Source organism: Aptenodytes patagonicus, chromosome 11 (assembly GCF_965638725.1).
Source record: "Aptenodytes patagonicus chromosome 11, bAptPat1.pri.cur, whole genome shotgun sequence".
In the NCBI taxonomy this organism is placed as follows: Eukaryota; Metazoa; Chordata; class Aves; order Sphenisciformes; family Spheniscidae; genus Aptenodytes; species Aptenodytes patagonicus.
In genome coordinates this window covers 16061139-16080652 of record NC_134959.1, presented here as the reverse complement: position 1 = coordinate 16080652, position 19514 = coordinate 16061139, and the positions used below count along the sequence as shown (strand labels likewise).

Genomic DNA, 19514 nt, shown 5'->3' with positions numbered 1-19514 from the left:
CCTACTGAAACGTGCTTACTGAAACAAGTGTAGAGGTGGAGGTTTGGGGGGTTCCTCATGCCTAGGGCAGAACCCTTTCAAACAGAGCCCCATCTCTAGGACCTGTGTCAGGAGCTGCTGGCCACTGCATGCCCGCTTCTCACAGGCAGCTGGAGCCACAGCAGCACACAGGGCATCCAGACGTGGGAGATGAGCTAGCTCTGACAACTGACATTTTGGCCTTTACTATTTAAAACCTAGCAGGGAGCCCTGCCAACACCGAAGATGGGTCAGAAATTATGACACATAATGGGTGCTGAGAGTTATATTTGTGGTGTTATTCACAGCTGGGAAATACACCTCCTCAATTGCTTGCATCGAGAATTACATTAAGCAAATTGTGACTGAGCAGTGGTTTTCAGAGGAAACTTAAGGAGGATTTTCATAGGTACGCTTTTGCCACACTGCTTTTTCCAAGGAGCCATCACATAACCGATGAAGTATTTGCATTTAAAGGATTAAATTCCTGCTGTTTGCTTGTGTACTGTTAATCATACCGTTTCCTCCTAAATGATTACAATTGATGAAAACTAAGGCAAGGGATATAATAAACAACGCGCAAATAATCCAGGTACCAAGGGAGCAGGGTACCTGCCAGGTCTTTCCTAGCACAGGTGTTCAGGTGTTTTATTGCCTGCTATGAATAAAGGGCTTGCTTTCCTGTTCAGATTTGGAGATATGTCAAACCACTAAATTAAGGGAACTTCACCGGAGGAATTTGCTGTCATTTTAAGTGCTCAGTTTCTTTAAACGTATACATATCAAAAGGAGGGTGGCTACTATGGCTCATTGGCTAACGCTGTGGTCTGTCTCCCTCCTCATTTCATTTTATGTGAAAAGCTGGCAATTTTCATATATCCATAAACAGGCATGAGCTGCTGCACAGAAATTGCACTCATTATATTAATAATGATTTACCATGAACATCCTCCAGGGGCTTGATTTGGTCCACATCAAAGTCCTTGGGATTCTTTCTGCTGATTACAGCAGATCAAGCCCTAAGCAGGTTTTCTTTTTTTAAGTCTGCTTTTAATGTCAGCTCGATGTTAGATGTGTCTCCTATAGAGGGCTGCATCCTGTCCAGGTGAGCGGGGCACTGCAGCGAGCCACCACATAGTCTGATGTGGCCCGATGGGGGATGTTAAGATGCTGCTCTGTACCTGTGGTGGCTTCCCTGGAAGTGGGCGATGAGGAGCAACATCTCCAACTGCTCATGCCAGTGGTCCTTGGGGCCATCTGGGTACAACAGTGTCCCCTAAAGCACGTGGGGAGAATGAGAGCCTCTTGGCTTGTATGTGACCCACCTGCACCCAGGTGAATCTACAGGGCTACATCTAAGGGCTCAGTTTACCACCAAGGGTCAGAGCACTGAAGAAAGACTTAAGCAATTTTGGGTCTGTACCCAGCTATTCAAAATCTTTTAGTGGTTAATGTCTCCAGCTCCTACTTGAAAAATGGGCTTTACCTACTTCCTGGGGGTACAAGAAAGCTTACTTTAATAGGAATAAAATTTTTCTTCCGAACAGCCCTATGTGCTCGCAACACTCTGAAATATCTCAGTGCTTCTGGGCTCCAGTGTCCATACAGTCAGTGAGAGAAAAGCAAATCTATGGCATTTTGATGAAGTTGCAGAAAATATTTTTCCCTGGGGGAGTGTGTGGATGGCAGGACAAATGGGACCTGAAACGTGGCTCTATCTCAAGGCAGTATTTTCACTTAACGTAACTTTTGCTGCATTTCAGAACTTACGTGTGACTTAGATGTTAAACACCGGGAGCTTCTTGCTGGAAACAAACCAAGCTCTCTCCAAGTTTCATATGAAGCGCACACAAAATTATGTGTAGAATTAATTTTCTGCAAGTAAAATCCATTTTTTTTCTTTTAAACAGAATTTATATATTTGCATCTTGGTTGTTGATAGGCTCTTAAGAGTCTGTTATCTATCCTTCCCTTTCCCCCCCCCCCTTTTTTTTTTTTTTTTTAATGTTAGTTCTCCTTTAAAATCCTGAAAATGACCTAGTCAGTTATCCTAGCAGATTTGGCTAGCATTTCTTAAAAAACGTTGCTATGGTGCTTGGAGTATTGTTAAATTTTAATTATTAGTAGTTACAAAGCTAATAAATTACAAGAATACCAAAATCTATTCCAGCCGTATTGCTGGGTTTCATTCAGACGCAGTCAGATAATTATAACTAACAATAATTAAAAATTAAAAGTGCTGTAGGCACATACCCATCATGTTGAGTCTGTCTGCCTGAACGTTCTTTATGGACTGCAAAACCACAAGTTTTATCTCTGATCTGTTGTCACAGTAGGAAAGAGTTTTACCTATTAGGTCTCTGGTTCTCAGTATGTATGTTTAAATTCAGTGGAGGAGGAATATATGGCTGTTTAAAAATTTGGGGTTAGGAACGGGCTCTCGTAAGGACCAAAGCTAAGAAATGCCATTGCAGACTATGTGGGGCTGTCGCTGGGCTCTGCAGCAGCTGCGGTTGGGGTTCTGCGCGGGTGATGCTGGAGGCTTCCTGGGCCTGACATCCACAGAGGTTAATGCTATATGCAAGAGCAAGAGCTGTTTGTGCTCATGCACCTCTGTGTAATTTGTTGGCATCTTCTTCCCTAGCACAAAATGAGGTGGTGTTTCCTGCGTTTGGGGCTGGGGATGCTGTTGGAACAGCCACGTAATCCAGACCGCGTGGCCTCTTTGTGTGGCCAATTCTGCTGAAATGGAGGATGGTGCAGAAATCTTGAATTGCCCTGTGTTTGACGTAGTGACAAGATGTAGCATTTTTTCATTTAGAAAGATGATTCTGATCAATATATTGCTGCATCTTTATAATCCCTGAGGTCTCTTCAGTAAGACGCAGAAAGATCTCTCAAGTCTGCAAAGACTCACCTGAGATGAAGTTTGGAAATGTCTGGCACTGGAGTAGCGTGTCCCATAACAAAAAAACCTCCTTCTTTTTTTTTACACCATTAATGCTGTTCTGTGGCTGGCCCTGGCTAACAAAGTGTACGCAACTTCACATTAACATGTGCAGAAAACCCAGCAGTGATGCAGAGTGGGGGGAAAAAAAGAAGGGAGCCAGGTGAAAGGCATCATTTCAGTCATTAATGCACTTAAGCGCACCCAAGTGTCAACATGTGTGATCAAGTGTAAGGAGGCATGTCGTTCCAATGTGGCAGCACTGGCATACAGAAGGGGCTTCCTACAGCAGAGATGGCACTTGGATCCGGTGCTCAGGCTGCCCAGCTAAACCCGTCGTTGCCTGTCATCTATGCCCTAGGGCAAGGGTCCAACCAACTTTTGCGTAGGCACCATGCCATCCCAACAGATGGGCAGGAGTGTAAGCCGCCAAGAGACAATGTATATGCATCAATTGTGTTTATTGAAAGCACAATTCCTGGCTGGAAATATCCAAATGTCTATTTATTCGGAGATAAGATGCCTTTAGTTAATGGATATGGAAATGCAGCCTAGCTTTGAACTAATTACCTTATATACATTACAAAACATAATGCAGACACACAAATGTAAGATGTGCTGATTATGGGGAGCCCAGTTAAAGGCTGTCATGACACACAGAGTCCCTCCTAAAATTGACTTGAAGTGCCAAGGTACTACTTGCCTCTAAGTACCGGAGACCAAATTTTGCAGGAGCTGCACATCACTATACAAATTGCTGGCACAATATATAATGACGTGCAAGGAGCCAACCTTTTACACTTGCAGATTTTCCTTTGCACACAGATGTCTAAGCTCACCTCCCCTCTTAGTGGTGGAAACCATTTTACTTGCGTGGGTAAATGAGGGTGATATGTTAATCCAGACCAAAGCTAGACCAGTTTATACATCTCACTGGAGACGTTTCTTTTCCATGTGACAGAAAGAGAGAAAAATCATATAATATGCTTTTATATTTGACAACATTGTTGCCCACCAAAAAGAGTAATTTATGGAAGCATCCAGAGAGCTGTCTGCATGCACAGATTAAAGGGTGTTTCCTTCCCCTACTTGTTAGGTTTATTCAATTAAGACTTGTTAGTGTTCTTGAAAAATGTGCTTTAAAGACCTTTCTGAATATACAATTTGGTATTCATAAAGATCCAGGCATACTATACATAAATAAAGTTGGAGTGTTTTACTTCCAGATATATTAATGCATTCCCATCTTCTTGGAAACAGAGCACACGGGCTGTTAAACATCCATCCTTGACCAAAAGGAGGAAGCACAGGAGAAGAAATGAGAAATGGATTTTCTTTCGGAAAGACCAGATTGCACTCTCTGGTCTGGCAATAACAATTACTAATGACATTTAGAGAGAAATTAAGGATGAGAAATGCAAGTTGGCATTTCAGCAGTGCCAGTCAGTAACATTGCATCAGAGCTCACAGGAGAGAGGAGAAAAAGTTTAGGGATGGAAAATTAATTTTGTTATGTCAACAATTAACAAATACCTTTTCTTCATTCTTTACCACACCTATCACAAATTACCACTGTGATAGTATTTAGCAGCTTCTCAGATGAATGAAATAGCACTTTGAAATCCTTATTTCTGGAGTCAAACACACATTTGTGTTTTGCTCTGTTTTGTTGAACAATGAATGATAGAAAGAGGTTCAGACTGACCAGGGAGGGAGAAAATGAGCTCTTGAACGTGTGGTAGCAAGAATATTCTGTGTGGCTTCTCTCTGCAGATCTCTGTGGTTTTTATAACTGTGAATGAATTAAGCTTACCAGCACTTTTTCTGAGGTTGGTTTTTCCTCTTTTACAAATGTGGAAAGGCAGAGGTTGAACAATATACCCAGATCAATGCAGGAAAATTTTGGAGGAGCCCAACATAAAGCCCTGGAAGCCTCAGACCTTTTATGCAGAAGTCATATGTTCAGTCATATGTTCACAAAGTGAAATTCCTGTCCTCATCGGAAGGTGGTAAGAAGCCCCATTTCCTGCTGCTCTGTGTAAAGCCACAAAGCAAAGGGGCCGTAAACCGTAGGTCTGCGAGCAGGGTCATCGGCACAGCTGGTTGTGCGGGGACAGTGTCCTCAGAGACAGCAGATCCAAGCACCACTGCTTCGGCCCTACCGGGCTTGGTAGCACATGCCTTTCTAAGCAGGACATAGTCCTTAAACTAGAAACAGAACATTTTTCTAATATGTAGGCAAATAAAAATTTTTTTGTTTTGTTTTCTCTCCAAAAAGTCTTGTCACAATTTTTCTTTGCTAGTGGGAAGAGATCTCTAATACAGCCCCTTTGATTTTCTTCTGCTATAGTGCATAGTTTGGGATCTGAGCACAAATTAGCTCCGTTTCCTCCTGTAAGTGTCGCTAGCATCCAAAGGAACTGCCTTCAGTTTTCACAGGAAGAGGGGATGCTGCACTGGAAAGGGCAGAGCATAAGCATTATTTAAGAAAAATAGTGGAGCTTGATCAGTCTCTGTTTTAAAGAGCTTATTGAAGGTGGTGTACAGCATCCTTTTAGATGTTCAGTCTCTTCATTTGCTTGCTGCTAGAGCAAGACAGGGATGCTTGTCCAGACATAACAGTATATGCCTGAGTGTTTTCACAAGAAATGTCTAGATCATTAAATATAATAGGTCTCAGCTGCAGTTTTGATCACTGAAGCATGCACACAATTCATCACAGCAAATTAGGTACGTCTTTGTAACTTATCTTTCTGCAATTTGCTGGCACTTTTAGAGAGCTGAAACTTATATTGTATGTGCTGCAGAAGCCATTTCAGATAAAATATTCTGTGTTTATTGTTGGAGAACAAGGATTCACTAGTAACAAAAACATGGAGCAGTGTATGTTTCTGCTCCTGCATCTTGCAGAACCAGCAGTAGTACCAGCGGAGATCCCCAGCCACATTCATTATTTATATATTTTAGTGAATTTTTTGTCTGCAGTAAAAGAGATATAAGCTTCAACATCAGACTGTGCCAAATTCTATCCTACAGCCCATTCAGAAAACCTGAGGCAGCCGTGGTTCTCAATCATTACACAGCCCATTTATCTGATTGGAGTTTTGTCCTCTCTGCCTTGCTGAAATGTTGCTTGTTCTTGAAAAGCTTAGTTTGACCTTTGGAAAGAAAAGGCATTTTGCTATTTTAATTTTTTTTTTTTTTCTGAGAGAACCCAAACCTACTTAAATGGAAATTGGCATTCAAAAGCAGCACAGTTATTGAAAAGCATTTACTTTATTACTAGAAGAGAACAGACGCTAGTGGGCTCGAAAATTACATTTCAGTGGATTCATCAGTTTCAGTCACTAGTTAGTCTGTGAACAGATGGATATATTTGTAACAGTTAACATGAATTTATACCCTGGATTTTTACATTTGCCTTAAGAGCACCACTATTTTAACTGCTGACTAGAAGGGTTTGGAGATGTAGTCTATTTGTTTTATTTTTTTGAAAGAGGATATGGTTGTTTCTAATTGCAGAGATTTCTTACATCATAGAAAGCGCCTCAGTTTTCAGAAATGTGAATGATACATAGCTACTGTGTAAGGAAAATGTTGTAAAAGAATCCCCCAGTATGGCTGCTGCAGAAAAAATAAACATCTCAGCCTAAACCTAGATAAACCCCCATGGACTGAGAAAATCATTTTCAATAACCAGATATTTTTAACTCTGTGTATGAAGGTAGTAATCACAGTTGCCTGTACTGGGTCTGCCACAGTCTAATTGCTTGTCTCTTTTTTTCCCCCTGAAATTTAAGGCTACTGGTTAACAGAGCAATGCATTAAGCACTCCATCTCCAAAACAGAAAGAAATACTGCCCTAGCCTCTACCATGCGGCATCTTTAGGTTTCGGGGATTTCGTTTAAATCTGAAATTTATGTTCAGGAGAAATAAATTATTAGATTGTAAAAGCAGCTGGGGAGGGAGTAAATACAGTCTCTTTTGTCCTCTATATCATTTCCCCAGGAAGATAATAAATGTATGGCAAGCGTCTTCTGTTTCCTCAGTCGTACAAATGTCGTGTGTGTGTTGTATTTCAGACATGAAGCTTAAATTCCAGACAGGAAATCCTGGAGTGATACTGTACTGCTGTTGCCTACTGCTGTAGTGCTGGCGGAGCCCCCATCACTTTTACTGCTAGAAGAAATTTGAAAAATAGTTTCATGAAGAAATTCAAAAGGCCTTGGGTGTACCTCTGATTTGCTGAGTAAGAGATTTAGGGTATAATCCTAGGGTTTATCTCCTCGGCTGGTAAAAGGCAGCAGGAGCAGCAGTTCCATCCCTGGCTGCTGGAGTGAGCTGAGGACAGGGGTCCTGCCCGGTGGCCCAGTCCTGAGGGCCAGTTTTCCCAGGGTGATTTTAAAGAGCATGAGAGAGACTCCTGCTAACTCTTCACTGCCTTATCTGTTCTCATTGCTCTGCGAGGCCAGATAGATGGAGCAACTGTGATGAGTAGTCAGGAAAAAATGGGGCCTGATAAGAACAAAAGGAGAAGGAATAGTTAGAAAGTCAGTCGGTAACTTGCCTTTCTGCAGCTGGGCTTGTGTATAGGGCTGTCATTGCCTGCACCTCCATGCTCTTGTCGGGAAAGTTGTCAGTATTTTCAGCCCAGCCTACTTTCAGGGACCTAAAAGCAGCCCTGGAGCAGCCTTGCTGGTTGCTCTTTCTGAAGTTGCTTTCATAGAAGTATATTCAGTCATATACTAACGTTTGCGTAATTAACATTCTGCTTTAGCATCATATTTTGAGAGTAGTTTTATATCTCCCTTTGACCAGAGGGGAAAGGAAGAAAGGTAAAATAATTTAGAATACAGCTTGTTTCCAGATTGAGCCTTTTCTGAGGCTTCTGCTTATGTTAAATGAAAATGGGACAGGAATGCTTGATGCATGGGCTGGGGTGCGCACGTGCAGTGACCTGACTTGTGTAGTAAATGCTAATGGACAGATTGCTCATGCTCTCTTCTTTCTTCACGTTTCATGTTAATAGAATAACTTGCAATATACTAAACTGTGCATCCTTAATGAGGTGATGGGGCTTTGTTGGAAAAATCCAGACGATAGAGATAGGACTGTATATGCTGATGGGATCAGTGTAGAGGCAGCTCATAGCTTTGTGTAAGGTCAGCTTGGGTTCAGCAGGGCTCTGTCACCCCAACTCTGCATGAGCCAGCCCAGATTTGGCAGCAGCCGTCCTGAGCTTATCAACTCAGCCGTGCTTGAGCTGATTCTCTGCAGTGTCTCATGTGTCTTCTGTGCCATGTCCTGGGCAGGCAGTATGGACACCCCCAGGTCGCCTACTGTGCAGAGCATGTCCGCAGAACCAAATTGGTCCGGCTCTGCACCATGCAGAAACAGCCAAAGCACTGCCCGCGCTGCACCAGCCCTGGGGGAGAGTCCTGCCTGGCCAGCGAGCTTCCTCATTTGTTTCTGTTGCACAGTTAAACCTGAATAAATTGCCATGGGCATTGAGTTTTGACTGCGTATAGCATATCTGTCATCGGTGCATTACATTACTGTGTCTCCAAAAGGAGTAGCGAGGAGGTTTAGAACATATTTACTTCTGTAAAATTCGTCCTCCTTTGGGGCCGACACATGCTCTCAGTCTTTGCATGAAATCATGATTGTTTAAAATGTAGCATCTTGCTGTTCAGAAGTCAGATTTTCCTAGGGCCAGTGACACTGTTGTAATGGAGTAGCACTGGCTGGAAAATCCCATTTTTTAACAGTTACAGTTGTTTCACACACATACCACAGCACACATACCATTGCTATTTTGTGTTGTGATGTCTTGGAGGAGATGGCTCATGTTGGTGATATTTTGGCCCCTCTTTTACTTATGAAAACAAATCCTGCTTGGCTCTTTCACGCTACTAGCTCCTCTGGGGTTAATTCCTCAAGGCAGTGGGCTGAGCACAATCCTGTCTGCAGATTTCTGCTCTGCTGGTGGCATGTACACTAATGGGGAGGCATGTAAAGTACTTCTATAAACCGTGGCCTTGCTATTTTATAGCAGAGAGACTTGCACTGGAGGATTTTTATGCCCCTTTTGAAATTAGAAACCAGCAATAACAGCCATTACGTCCAAGGCAACAGGTCACTGACCAGCCATTTTGTCAGCCCAAGCAGTATGTGGGCGCCACGTGACAGGAATATTTATCTGCCTCTAAGAAAAATTTATCCATAACACAAGGCAATACAATGTGTCAGATCAGTATTCCATTAGAGTGAATTTTACTTTAGTTGCTGCTTTTTAAAAGAATTACCGATAGAAGGACTGTGATATGCTGTAGCCTAGCTGCGGGTAGGCACGGCTCGCATGAAGTCCGGCTGTCTGCACTTGCTTATTTGGTCCAAGGAACTTGGTTCAGCTGCAACTCCCATCATTCAATGGAGGATTGCCTAAGTGAAGAGTGCAAGATATGCCCCCGTTAATGTTTGCATTAAAATTCACAGTTAAGGCTGAGACTGTTTTATACTTGGTCCTTAACACCAGGGATACCTAACTGGTGCAGGAAAAAAAAGCTACAAAAAGTCAGATGGTGTTCAGTGACCCTTGCCATACCGAAGAACAGCAGGGCAAGTTAAGGAGCCAGTTTTAGGTTCAACTTTGAATTTCCTGGGTTTTGTTGTGTTATTCCCATGGAAACGGTCACTCAATGAAGCTTTTGTCTATGCATTTTGACTGGTGGCTGCTGAAGGTACTATGTAAAGCGTTTCCCTTTTGCTTTAAGTGTTTTTTGAGAAAAAGAGTGTGAGAGGATGCTGTCCTCGTCCTATAATAAAGACCAAATCAGGAAATTATTTCATGTTTCTAGAAGAATCACAAAGGGTCCCATAATGATGATGCCAGCCCTCACAGAAATGAACAATTAACTGGCTTCTGCAATGTGATTTACCTTAGATCAAGGAGGAATTAACAAGATATGCTTCAGATAGCCTTCAAATAAATCAAGAAATCATGTTTTTGAGAGGAATACGTAAGCAGGATTCCTGGAAAATGGTTTTCCTCTTGCAAATAATTTTGAAACACATTGCTTCCCTGAGTAGGACCTATAAGTAGATAAAAACAGGTCAGCACTGGGTTGTGCGTGTGGCACAGTCTTTGGTGTGGCACAGGCAAAGGAGTGTACCTGTGGGCAGTTGATGCTTTCTCCAGTTAGTGTGTGGCTTGGATTTGAAAATGGACTGGAAGTGAGGTGTTTGCATTCATTAGGACAGCTTTGGAGAGTTACTTCGAACTCAGGCGAAGGGCATGCGTGCTGCTGCACGCCGAGTGGGTGACCACATCCATGGAGGTGGAGGGGTGGCCGCGGCTCCGAGCACCGGGGTGCCTGCGGGACCAGCTCCCCAGAAAAACACAGGCTGACCAAGCTGAGGTTAAAGCACCAAATGTTGTCGGCAGAGCAGCGTGCTGGGATCCTGCAAGCCCTTTTCTGTTCTCGGGATCAGCAATGGCTCTGGGATCCAGTCAGGGAGAAACAGTGGGCCTGAGGGAGGAGTGGAGGAATTCTAAAAATATTCTGGTTTTATGCGCTTCTGACAACAGTAATTAAATTTGTCCCTTTCCGTTTACATTTAGGAAGTGTAACATTCTTCCCTCAGCTTATTTTGATCTTGCGTGTGGCATACTGTCGACTACAAGTCACAAGGACACTGATAAATTTGCATTTCTGAGTAAAATTCTCAGGAGCGTGCAGTCCCTCAGGACAGGTATTATTAGCTCCCTGGTTTCATTGGGTGCCTCAGTGAATAATGGTGTGTTTATGGCTAGTTTCTCTAACAGAAGACTCCGGTTATCTCTTAGTAATGTATTCTCCTGTGGTTTTTATTTCCAAAGTGCCGTGGTAAGGAGATTTTCCCAAAAGCTTCAGTTTGCTTTCGTGCTTCAGCATCTTACCCAGTGTTTTCGGAAGAAGTGTATAGACTTTTTGGTGAGGCATTTAATTGAATATGAGAGGCTATGCCAGGCTTAGGCTCACATTTGGAGTTCACTTGTAATAGGCTCACCTTGGTTTATTTAGTTTTTAGAGAAGAATGTAAAGAGATGGCAGGTCTGGAAGACTGATGATACGGAATTATTAGTCTCAAGTGGAAAGGGGAAAGCATGTTAGGTGAGTTGTCAAAGTCTGATTAGGACTAAACAACCTGAATTAGAAGAGAAATTAAATTCATAAATCATCTAAAACATCCTTAGCTGGTGTGAGAAAAGGCTGGCGCTGGGAAAAATAACTCTAAGAAAGGTATTTGCATAGAAAGGTAATTTTTCAAACCCAGAATAACACAGAAATGCCTATCAAAATTCAAGACTACATTAAAATTAACAGAAGCGGTGTAAGTATAGAGATAAAACTGAGCAAGTGTATTGTTGGGACGATGCAGCACGGCAGCAGAGCGCACAGCCCCTGGGGCGCAGAACAAAGGCAGGCAGTGGGGGCAGGGGGCGCTTCTGGGTCTGCCCGGGTTTTACAGACCAACGCCCGGGCAGTTGCATTTCAATATAGAAACATGCCAGCCATAGAAAAAGATTTAGAAAAAAAAAAGCAGACAGCATTTAGTCAGTCACGTGTGGAGCGGCTTTTTCTCCCTGTAAATATTTTACAAGTTCTGAATCTTCCCATGGACTCCAGACGAAGTGCCAAGTCCGGGTTGCCAGAGGAGCCAGGCAGGTTTCCGGGGGTGCCTTGGAGCATCCCCTGGGTGAGTGGGCACTGAGGGGGGCTGCTCAACCTCCCCAGCGGGTACAGAAACCCCGGGGGTGCCAGGGCCAGCTCTGTCCTGGCACAGACGAGTATTTCTGTGTCCCAGTACCAGTGAAAGGTGCATTTGGCCCCGGAGTAATCAAGCATGTGCAAGCGTCAGAGTAACTCAGATGCAGATATTTTCATTGGAAACAGGCAACTTCGCTTTTCAGCTGACACTAAATCTCCAGCCGTATTTTCTTAGACGCTTGAAGTGATTTTTATTTTTTTTCTTGGTTCAATAACTTGTAAAGGACAGCTTCCTAACTGCATTTGTTGAAGTGCCATCTCAAAGTGTGCTGACACAGGGACTGACTGACGCATGGCAAGTTATCAGATGCTCAGAGATGAACGAAGCGGTAACACAGGCAGCCGTTTCCTTTCACAAAGGATGTGCCACCTTTCGTTTGCCTCTACTTCCATTTCAAGGGATTCTTCAAATAAAGAAGGGACATGTGAACCTGTCTTGCCTGACAATTATTTTTTTTGTTGAGTACCATGATAACTTGCAGTTCACTTGTTACAAGCATTTTATGTAGTGGGTGAAATACCAGGGGAAAGGAAAGAAGTAATACTGTATTTCCTGAAAAACTAGGATCTAAACATATAAATGTCACTGGGTAAGAGTTACCTGAAACAACTGGAAGGGGAATTAACACCTGGTTTTATGGGAAACGTTGGTTACCACTATCAGTTTTAATGAAGTGTATTAACTAAATTGTGTTCTGAGTATTCATTCAGCCCTGTTTATGGCACACTCTTGAGTACATTTACTGTTTGTCAGAAGTGCAAACTAGTGAACATATGAGGCTTTAAGACAGGCCATCTGTTAGTCTTAGACCCTTGGATAATTGTCAAACAGTTCTAAAAATAAGCACATACAAACTGCAAGGGGGTGCAAAGGTGATTTTTCTTTAGAGTCTGATAGCAAAGGGAAAGTAGCAACCAGAAATTAAAAATAAATAGGTTTATCCTGTAAAGCAAGCTTGCTCTCCTTTTCTCCCTTGCTCTCTCCCTTTCCCTCCCCTTCCCCCTCAGTGTGCTTTTTTTTTTTTTAATTTAGGTTTTTTCCTCTTGCTCTTCTGGGTCATGGCATCCCTTGAATGCCTCTCCAGTTTAGGATTAGAGCAGCACCAATTTAAGGCTCACAGCTTTCTGTAGAGAGCATAATCTCCAATGGCTAAAGCAAGGGTCGTCTTGTGTCCTCTGCCTAATGTAATCCCTTTATAAAGTCAAGGCATAAAGATTATCATCTTTAGGGATTGCTGTTAGAGGGAAATACTACCTGTGCACATACGTGTGTGTGCTTATGGATATATAATGAGGAATAACGGCTGAGAGATTTTTGGACGAGTTTGAATTCAAAAGATGCAAAACATTGAAAAAAGAATGCTGCAGATGGTATTTTGTAAATATTTAGACACTCTAACTTCTGTTTGTAGCAATCTGGAAGTTTTGTTTTGTCTTTTTTTATATATATGTTCAAATGTGAGACTTGAACCTTTGCTTCAAGTCAATGCCTGAATCTGAGGTTTACTTTTTGTCTGGCAAGCTGCATGTGTTGACAGTCAATGGAGGGATCGCTTCCCTTGTTCCCCCAGCCCCACTCTGTAAGAGGCAAAGGACAGAGAATGGGGAGGAGGGGGCACAGCCGAGACACTGATCCCTGGGCTTGGAGCCAGACAGTGCCTGAAGGGGTGGCGGAAACCTGCACAGGGAGGTGGGGAGAGGCAGGGAGAGAAACTACCTGAGCTCTCGCCTGGGTCTGGTGGACCCCCTGCACGTTGGGAGAAATATAGGGAATAATAAGAATTACCTTCCATGTCACAAGGTCGGGCAGCTGTGTTCATGCATCACCCACGGGGTCGATGTTTCCAGTCTAGGGTTGGTGTTTTCAGTCCGGGTTGTTTTGCAGTGCCACAGCAACCCCGGTGTCCCCAGGCACCGAGCCGTGGGGGCAGCCAGGGAGGCATGGACTGAGCAGCCGGCTCTGCGGAAGCAATGTGCAGGCAGCAAGTACTGTGTGCGTCCGCTCCCAAGCACCTGGTGTGCTCATGAGCAGGGCCACCCAATGGCTAATCGCCAGTTAAGTTTCACGTTGGCTGTTTGTCACATGAATCTATTTCCGTAATTCCTATTAAAATGATTTGAGGAATGGTTTGTGTTCATTTTAATGGGATTTGGAAGGGGAGAGAGAGACTTTATAACCTTTCATGAGTCCCAATCTCTATGTAACGCTGCACGAGGCTTATGAATTTCACTTGGGGGTGGTGGGCGTCACCAGCCTTGTTGTGCCATTTCTTAACCTCTGCATAACATACGGTCTTTTAGGTGTCTATGCTTATGCACATAGACAGTATACCTCTAAATGGCTGGTACAAAATATCTGAATACGTAACAGATGTACAATGGCACTATAGACTGGATGTATTATGGCCCCAAACCATTATCACACCCCTTGCAGTTGCATTTTATTTTTTTCACCTGCTCCTGTGTAGTACACCTGTGACTTGTTGGCAGTGAACGTCGTTGCAGTGTGGGAGACTCCCAGCTTGACTGCCTGGCTTGGAGCTTTGCTCCATCATGTGCTGCTTTTTTCTGTGTGTTTTTTCTCTCGATCTTTATATAGCTTGCAAGAGTTCTTTGAACTGCTGTAAGTGATCATCTTTCAAGCCTGATGCTTTCCTTCTTGACACAGTGCTCTGAAAATGGAGATTGTCACGCCAGTGTTTTCATAATAATGCATGTAGAAAAACAGAGAAATATTCATTGTAGATGTCCTGCACAAATGGCTTGATTCGCATCCAGAGGGCAGGCAGGGGGTGTCCCCAGGGAAGATCTGGAGAGCAATCAGTATCTACATGGACAATAATCAACGAGTCTTTGAAATCTTTTTATTTCCTGCAAAACCCGTCGCCCAGTTCCTTGGTCACAGACACTTCCGCAAATGGTTCATTTGGGGATTATGCAGCCAGTAGAAAATTCCACTTAAACACTGCGACAGCCCCGAGGCTCAGGGTAGTTGCATTTTTCCCGCTGACGTGGCTAACGGAATTGCTATCCATTTTGCATGATTATTAAGAAAAGCAAAGCAAAGAAGAAATTTTCCAACCTTGTCCTATAAATAAGCTGTGACTTACTTGATCTTGACAGGTGACTTAGTGCTGCTGTAGAGTTTTCCAGCTGCAATAATGTCTCAGAATGATGCATTCAGTGGGGTATCAGCTGTGAGCGGTGCGTAAACCAGGAGGCCTAACAGGAGCTGTGAAGAACTATTTTTACTGTTCAGCTTCCAAATTATGTCCTGCCTCCTGCCGGCCCCCAAATGCATACGTGTATGGACGGCCTTGTGAGCAGGTAGGCATGTGCAAACACACACGCAAGCATGCCTGGAGAGGCTTCATTTTTGTGGCTGCTCTACTTTCCTTCGGAAATCACCATTAAGATTTTTTTTTTTAACTGTAACTTCTAGAGTTGAAAAATCACGCCCGAGCTGTTTCCTGCCAGCTCACCCTCCTGCTGGAAAGGTGGGTGAAGTTTCCGTAGGTTACTTGGCTAGAAGCATTCCCGCAGTATCACACATTTCAAAACGCTCACTCCCTCCTGGCCTTTATGGTTTCATTCTGCCACCTGGAACAGCCCAGCGTAGCATCGGGATGAAAGCTGTTTCTGCTAAGGCACAGGGCATTCTCAGTGCCAGGATTTACTTATTTTTCAATTGCTCTGAAAGTCTGGTCAGCCAGGGGAATTTTCTTTGTCTTGTGGGCACACACAGAAGTGCCTAATAAAGTTATTTGATAAAGCATGGGTCAAATATGCAAAACACACATGTGAGAGAAGAGACATAAGCACTGAACGTCTCAGATGCTTTCTGACATCTGCAAAGCACAATTCCAATAAGCTGCACGCGCACCGGGCAGAGGGAGTAGAAGCAAGAAGGTAAGACATGATAGTTGCTAGTAACAAGAGACAGGTTGCCAGACTTTTTTTGGAAAGCATGTTTGTGTGGTCTGAAATACATTTTAATAGGCGAGAAACCTATACTGGTTGCAGGGGACACGGACAGGCTTTCGCGGGTCTTCTGAATACACACCAGTGGTGGTTGTGCGGTATTTGCACATGCAGGAACCTGGCGGTCTGGTGTTCACCAGCACTTGGGTGTGCAGGACTTACACATTTGCGCACATGGCTTGTGCAAGATCTGCTCTCTGAAAGGCAGGGGGAGGATTGAGTGCATACAGGCTCTTGTGTCCGTAGGCATTACAAATATGTTTGTGAGGTTCTGTATAAAATTTTATTAACTGCTTAGTCCAGGGACTAGTCAGCATATTGATTGCCAGTAATGCATGCGAAGGGAATAAATGGTACATACCCAAGATATTAAGACAAAATCAAGATTTGCATATGAAAAATGTGTATTTTATTTTTTTTTAATTGATAGCCATATGGCACGGCTAGTTTCTCAGCTCCTACCTGACCCAGCTCTGGCTGCAGGATTTGAGTATAATCTGTTTGTTTCTTTGTGTAAACTCTGCTCACAAACCCAGTATATTCATTGTATTAGGAGTGTTCAGAACATATTATTAACCTATGTTTGAGTAGGGAGGGCTCACAATGAAAGCTTCATTATCAGATTTAGAGCCACATACCATTCCTTTATTGACCTGCCTGGTGTAATCAATGCAGCAGCCACACAAGTTTGAAATCATGTTCCCTGACTGTAGACTGTGCGTCATGCATCTAGTGCTGATTGTGCATTATCTTTTAAATGACACTGCCTAAATAAGTATGGATTTGTCTACCACGAATAGCCCTTCTTTTGATTTGAAGATGGTAAACCTTTCGCTTTTTTTATTGATATGTAGGATGACCTAAAAATAGAACTGTAATGAAGAAACGGCCATTGTTAAAATGCCGAGGAGTGTGTCTGAGCACAGAGTGGCCTGTGTATTCTTTCACATTTTCACGCTTTCCCAGTTACGTTTAGTGGGCAAGCTCCTTGTCAGTGCTGCCATTGTGTTTGTAGGGCTCCATCCATCCTCTTCCATAAAGTCATTATTTGACTTGAGAATAACATCCAGCACTGCAAAGGTCATTCCTTCTTAAGGCCAGGAAAATTTCCATGTATAGCAAAGTAAAAAGCCATTGGATTTTATGTTTGGTGATGTTACATTGTCTAAAAGCAAAGTAGTTTCAACTGTCAGTTTGCTTGACGTTGTTCAAGTATAATGCTTTATCCCCTGATAAGCTTTCCAGGTCTTTGCACAGTACTTCTGGTTTTTTATTCTGAAATATTTAGCGTCGCAGACTGGGATGTGTTCAGAGGGCTAGTGTTATGCTAAACAAGGACCGGTTATTTTGCGATTTCGTCAGTCAATTGTATTTAATTTCACAAGGACTCCTGCCAGACGTGCGGCTGCTATGATGCTTCTGCCGCCTCTGTAACCTTCTGGCACGTTAAAGCCTGACCGTTATTGTGCGGAGTTTCCTCGCAGCCCGCCTGCCACAATATCGCAGATAACTTTTGCCGTGATTTAAGAACTCAGCAGCACTTCTGACACCTGGTGGTCACTTTTTGGGAGTGCACAGTCCAGAAATGCTCCTGCCTGCAAATGGGGTCACCGCCGCCTGCCTGGCTGGCCCCGCGCATCGCGGGCCGCCCATTAGCTCTTTCCACAGAGGGTTTTCATCAGGGAGATGTCATCTCTGAATAAAGTGGAGGATCGTTCTTTTTCCTGATCAAGATGTAACTGTGGATAGTGTAGAAGGACCAGATGATTTATGAAAAGTTAAAATATCTTACTTTATTTTAAAGCTTTGTCATTGTAAATAAATAATTAGATTCAAAATTCATTTTGTGTTTAAAAACTTACTCTTCGAGCTGGCGGACTTGCCCGGCTCTGTTATTAGGCAGATGGAGACTAGTAAAATTGCCTAGGCTTGAAATAATGCAAATGAATTTTTGTATTTGGGGATGCTAGGGATCCAGCTCAAGAAAAGCTCACCATGAAGCATATCTCTAGTTGCTCAAATAGTTGAGTAATCCTACAAATAAAGCTGAGCTTATACGTAGGACTGGGGTTTCAGTCAGCACACAAAATGTAGGTGAATTGCTACTGCTCTAAAAATACGCTTCCAAGGTTGGCTTCATGATTTATTGGCTCCTGCACAAAATGACAAGACAGGTCAGCATCCTCTGATGCGAGATACTGTGATGACATGAGGCTATTGCAAATTTACCAAAAGGAAAAAAGGGAACAAAAAAGACTCTAAACTGCTGAAAGAAATGTGTAGAGCAAAGTCTATTCTTTAAAGAGAATTAACTTCTGGGTTACATGTCCAACCTTTTTTCTGCTGGGTATATTACCCTGGTGCCTGAACTGGCGGTTCAGCTGTTTTTGCCGAAGTATTTCTTGGCCTGAGAAGTGTGTGTCACAATCTGGTGTCTCTTGCTGCCAGTACTTGCACCCGGTACTAGTGAGAATAAAAGAGTAAAAAATGGCAAGGGTTCCCCCCGCGATTCAGATTTTTTTTTTTTTTTTTAATTGTTACAGTTAAGGGAATCCCTAAAGGCAGTTTTTGCCCGTGAAGCATTACCGCTTTCTTTATATGTATTGAAAGGAAAAAAAACCTCCAAACCCTCGTGGCTGTACTTGGCTTGTAGCATTTTTTTTTCTAAGTTCATGCCAGCATTAACAGATCCGTCAGAACAAAGCAAATGTGTCATATTGGCAGCTGTTACTTATGAGTACTTTTTCTTTATTGCATTTTGTTTTGTAATAATTGAGAAGCTTTTATGTCGAGCTCTGCATAAATGGTACTGAGTAGGAGGGTATGGGCATGCTTTCTATTATTCTGCCCCTCATGCATGTCTCCTTTTTTCGTCTTTCCAGAACCACACATTGAGCCAGCACGCACAGTGAGCCACTGGCACTACAGGACACCTCTCTGCAGAAGACTTGACGGTGGCACAGTGGGGAGGACCATTTGAACATTACATCCAATCAAAGTGTCATTTGCAACCCAGATGTAAAACTCTAATGATTTGGCCATGAGGCGCTGCTATTATAAGCAGCTGGAAATGAATATTAATGGAAGAGATTAAAAGTATTCCATGCTCAGTATTTTTTATTGTCCTGCTTCAGCTAGTGTACTTTAGAGCTTCTGCTTCTGACTGAATTTATAGTGTTAGATAAACCTGCTTTGATGCTGTTGCCCTTTGTTGCTTCTTGTATTATATTGATAGTTAAAGATTAGGTGTGATTTTTTTCTTTTTTGTTAACTGCTTTTTAATTGCAATTTTAGGTAACTGTGCATTGTGATGTGATTGCTTGGCTATTGTCTGAATATTTCTTTTTAATTTTTTAATTAAAGACTAATGCTTTGATTGGATTTGCCAGTTCACCGGACAGTGATTAAAACTATGTAATGAATATAATCGGTTTCAGTGCAACTGGATGGTCTGCTTTATAAATGTGACTTAATCTGATTGCAATAACTAGTACAGTTCAATAAAGGGAATACACGAGCTTAGCGTCAGCGGTTGTCTGTCTGTCAGCGCACGCTGCATCACCACTGCCGGCTGATGTGTGTAAATCACAAAGTGATGGCTCACCTGACAGCAGAGAGCATTCTGCACCCGAGGAGAAAGGAAGATTGGGAGAAAATGAAAGCCACGTTCCTGCGTCTGGCGTTGTGTTCGCTTCTGGCTGCACCTCCCAGGCTCCCATGGTAGGTTGAGGTGAGGCGAGAACATCTACTATGAGTC

At 43.0% G+C, this 19514-nt stretch overlaps 1 protein-coding gene across 3 annotated transcripts in view; it reads left to right on the top strand.

The window, feature by feature from the left end:
- The window catches only part of ZNF423 (zinc finger protein 423), a 236507-nt gene extending 217235 nt beyond the window's left edge, over window positions 1-19272 (top strand). For all 3 annotated transcript variants that reach the window (XM_076349270.1, XM_076349271.1, XM_076349269.1), the window contains one exon: window positions 18640-19272. In XM_076349270.1, the coding sequence (XP_076205385.1) occupies window positions 18640-18669 (30 nt within the window). In that variant the 3' untranslated portion in view covers window positions 18670-19272. The remainder of the gene's footprint in view (window positions 1-18639) is intronic.
- The last annotated feature ends 242 nt before the right edge of the window (window positions 19273-19514 follow it).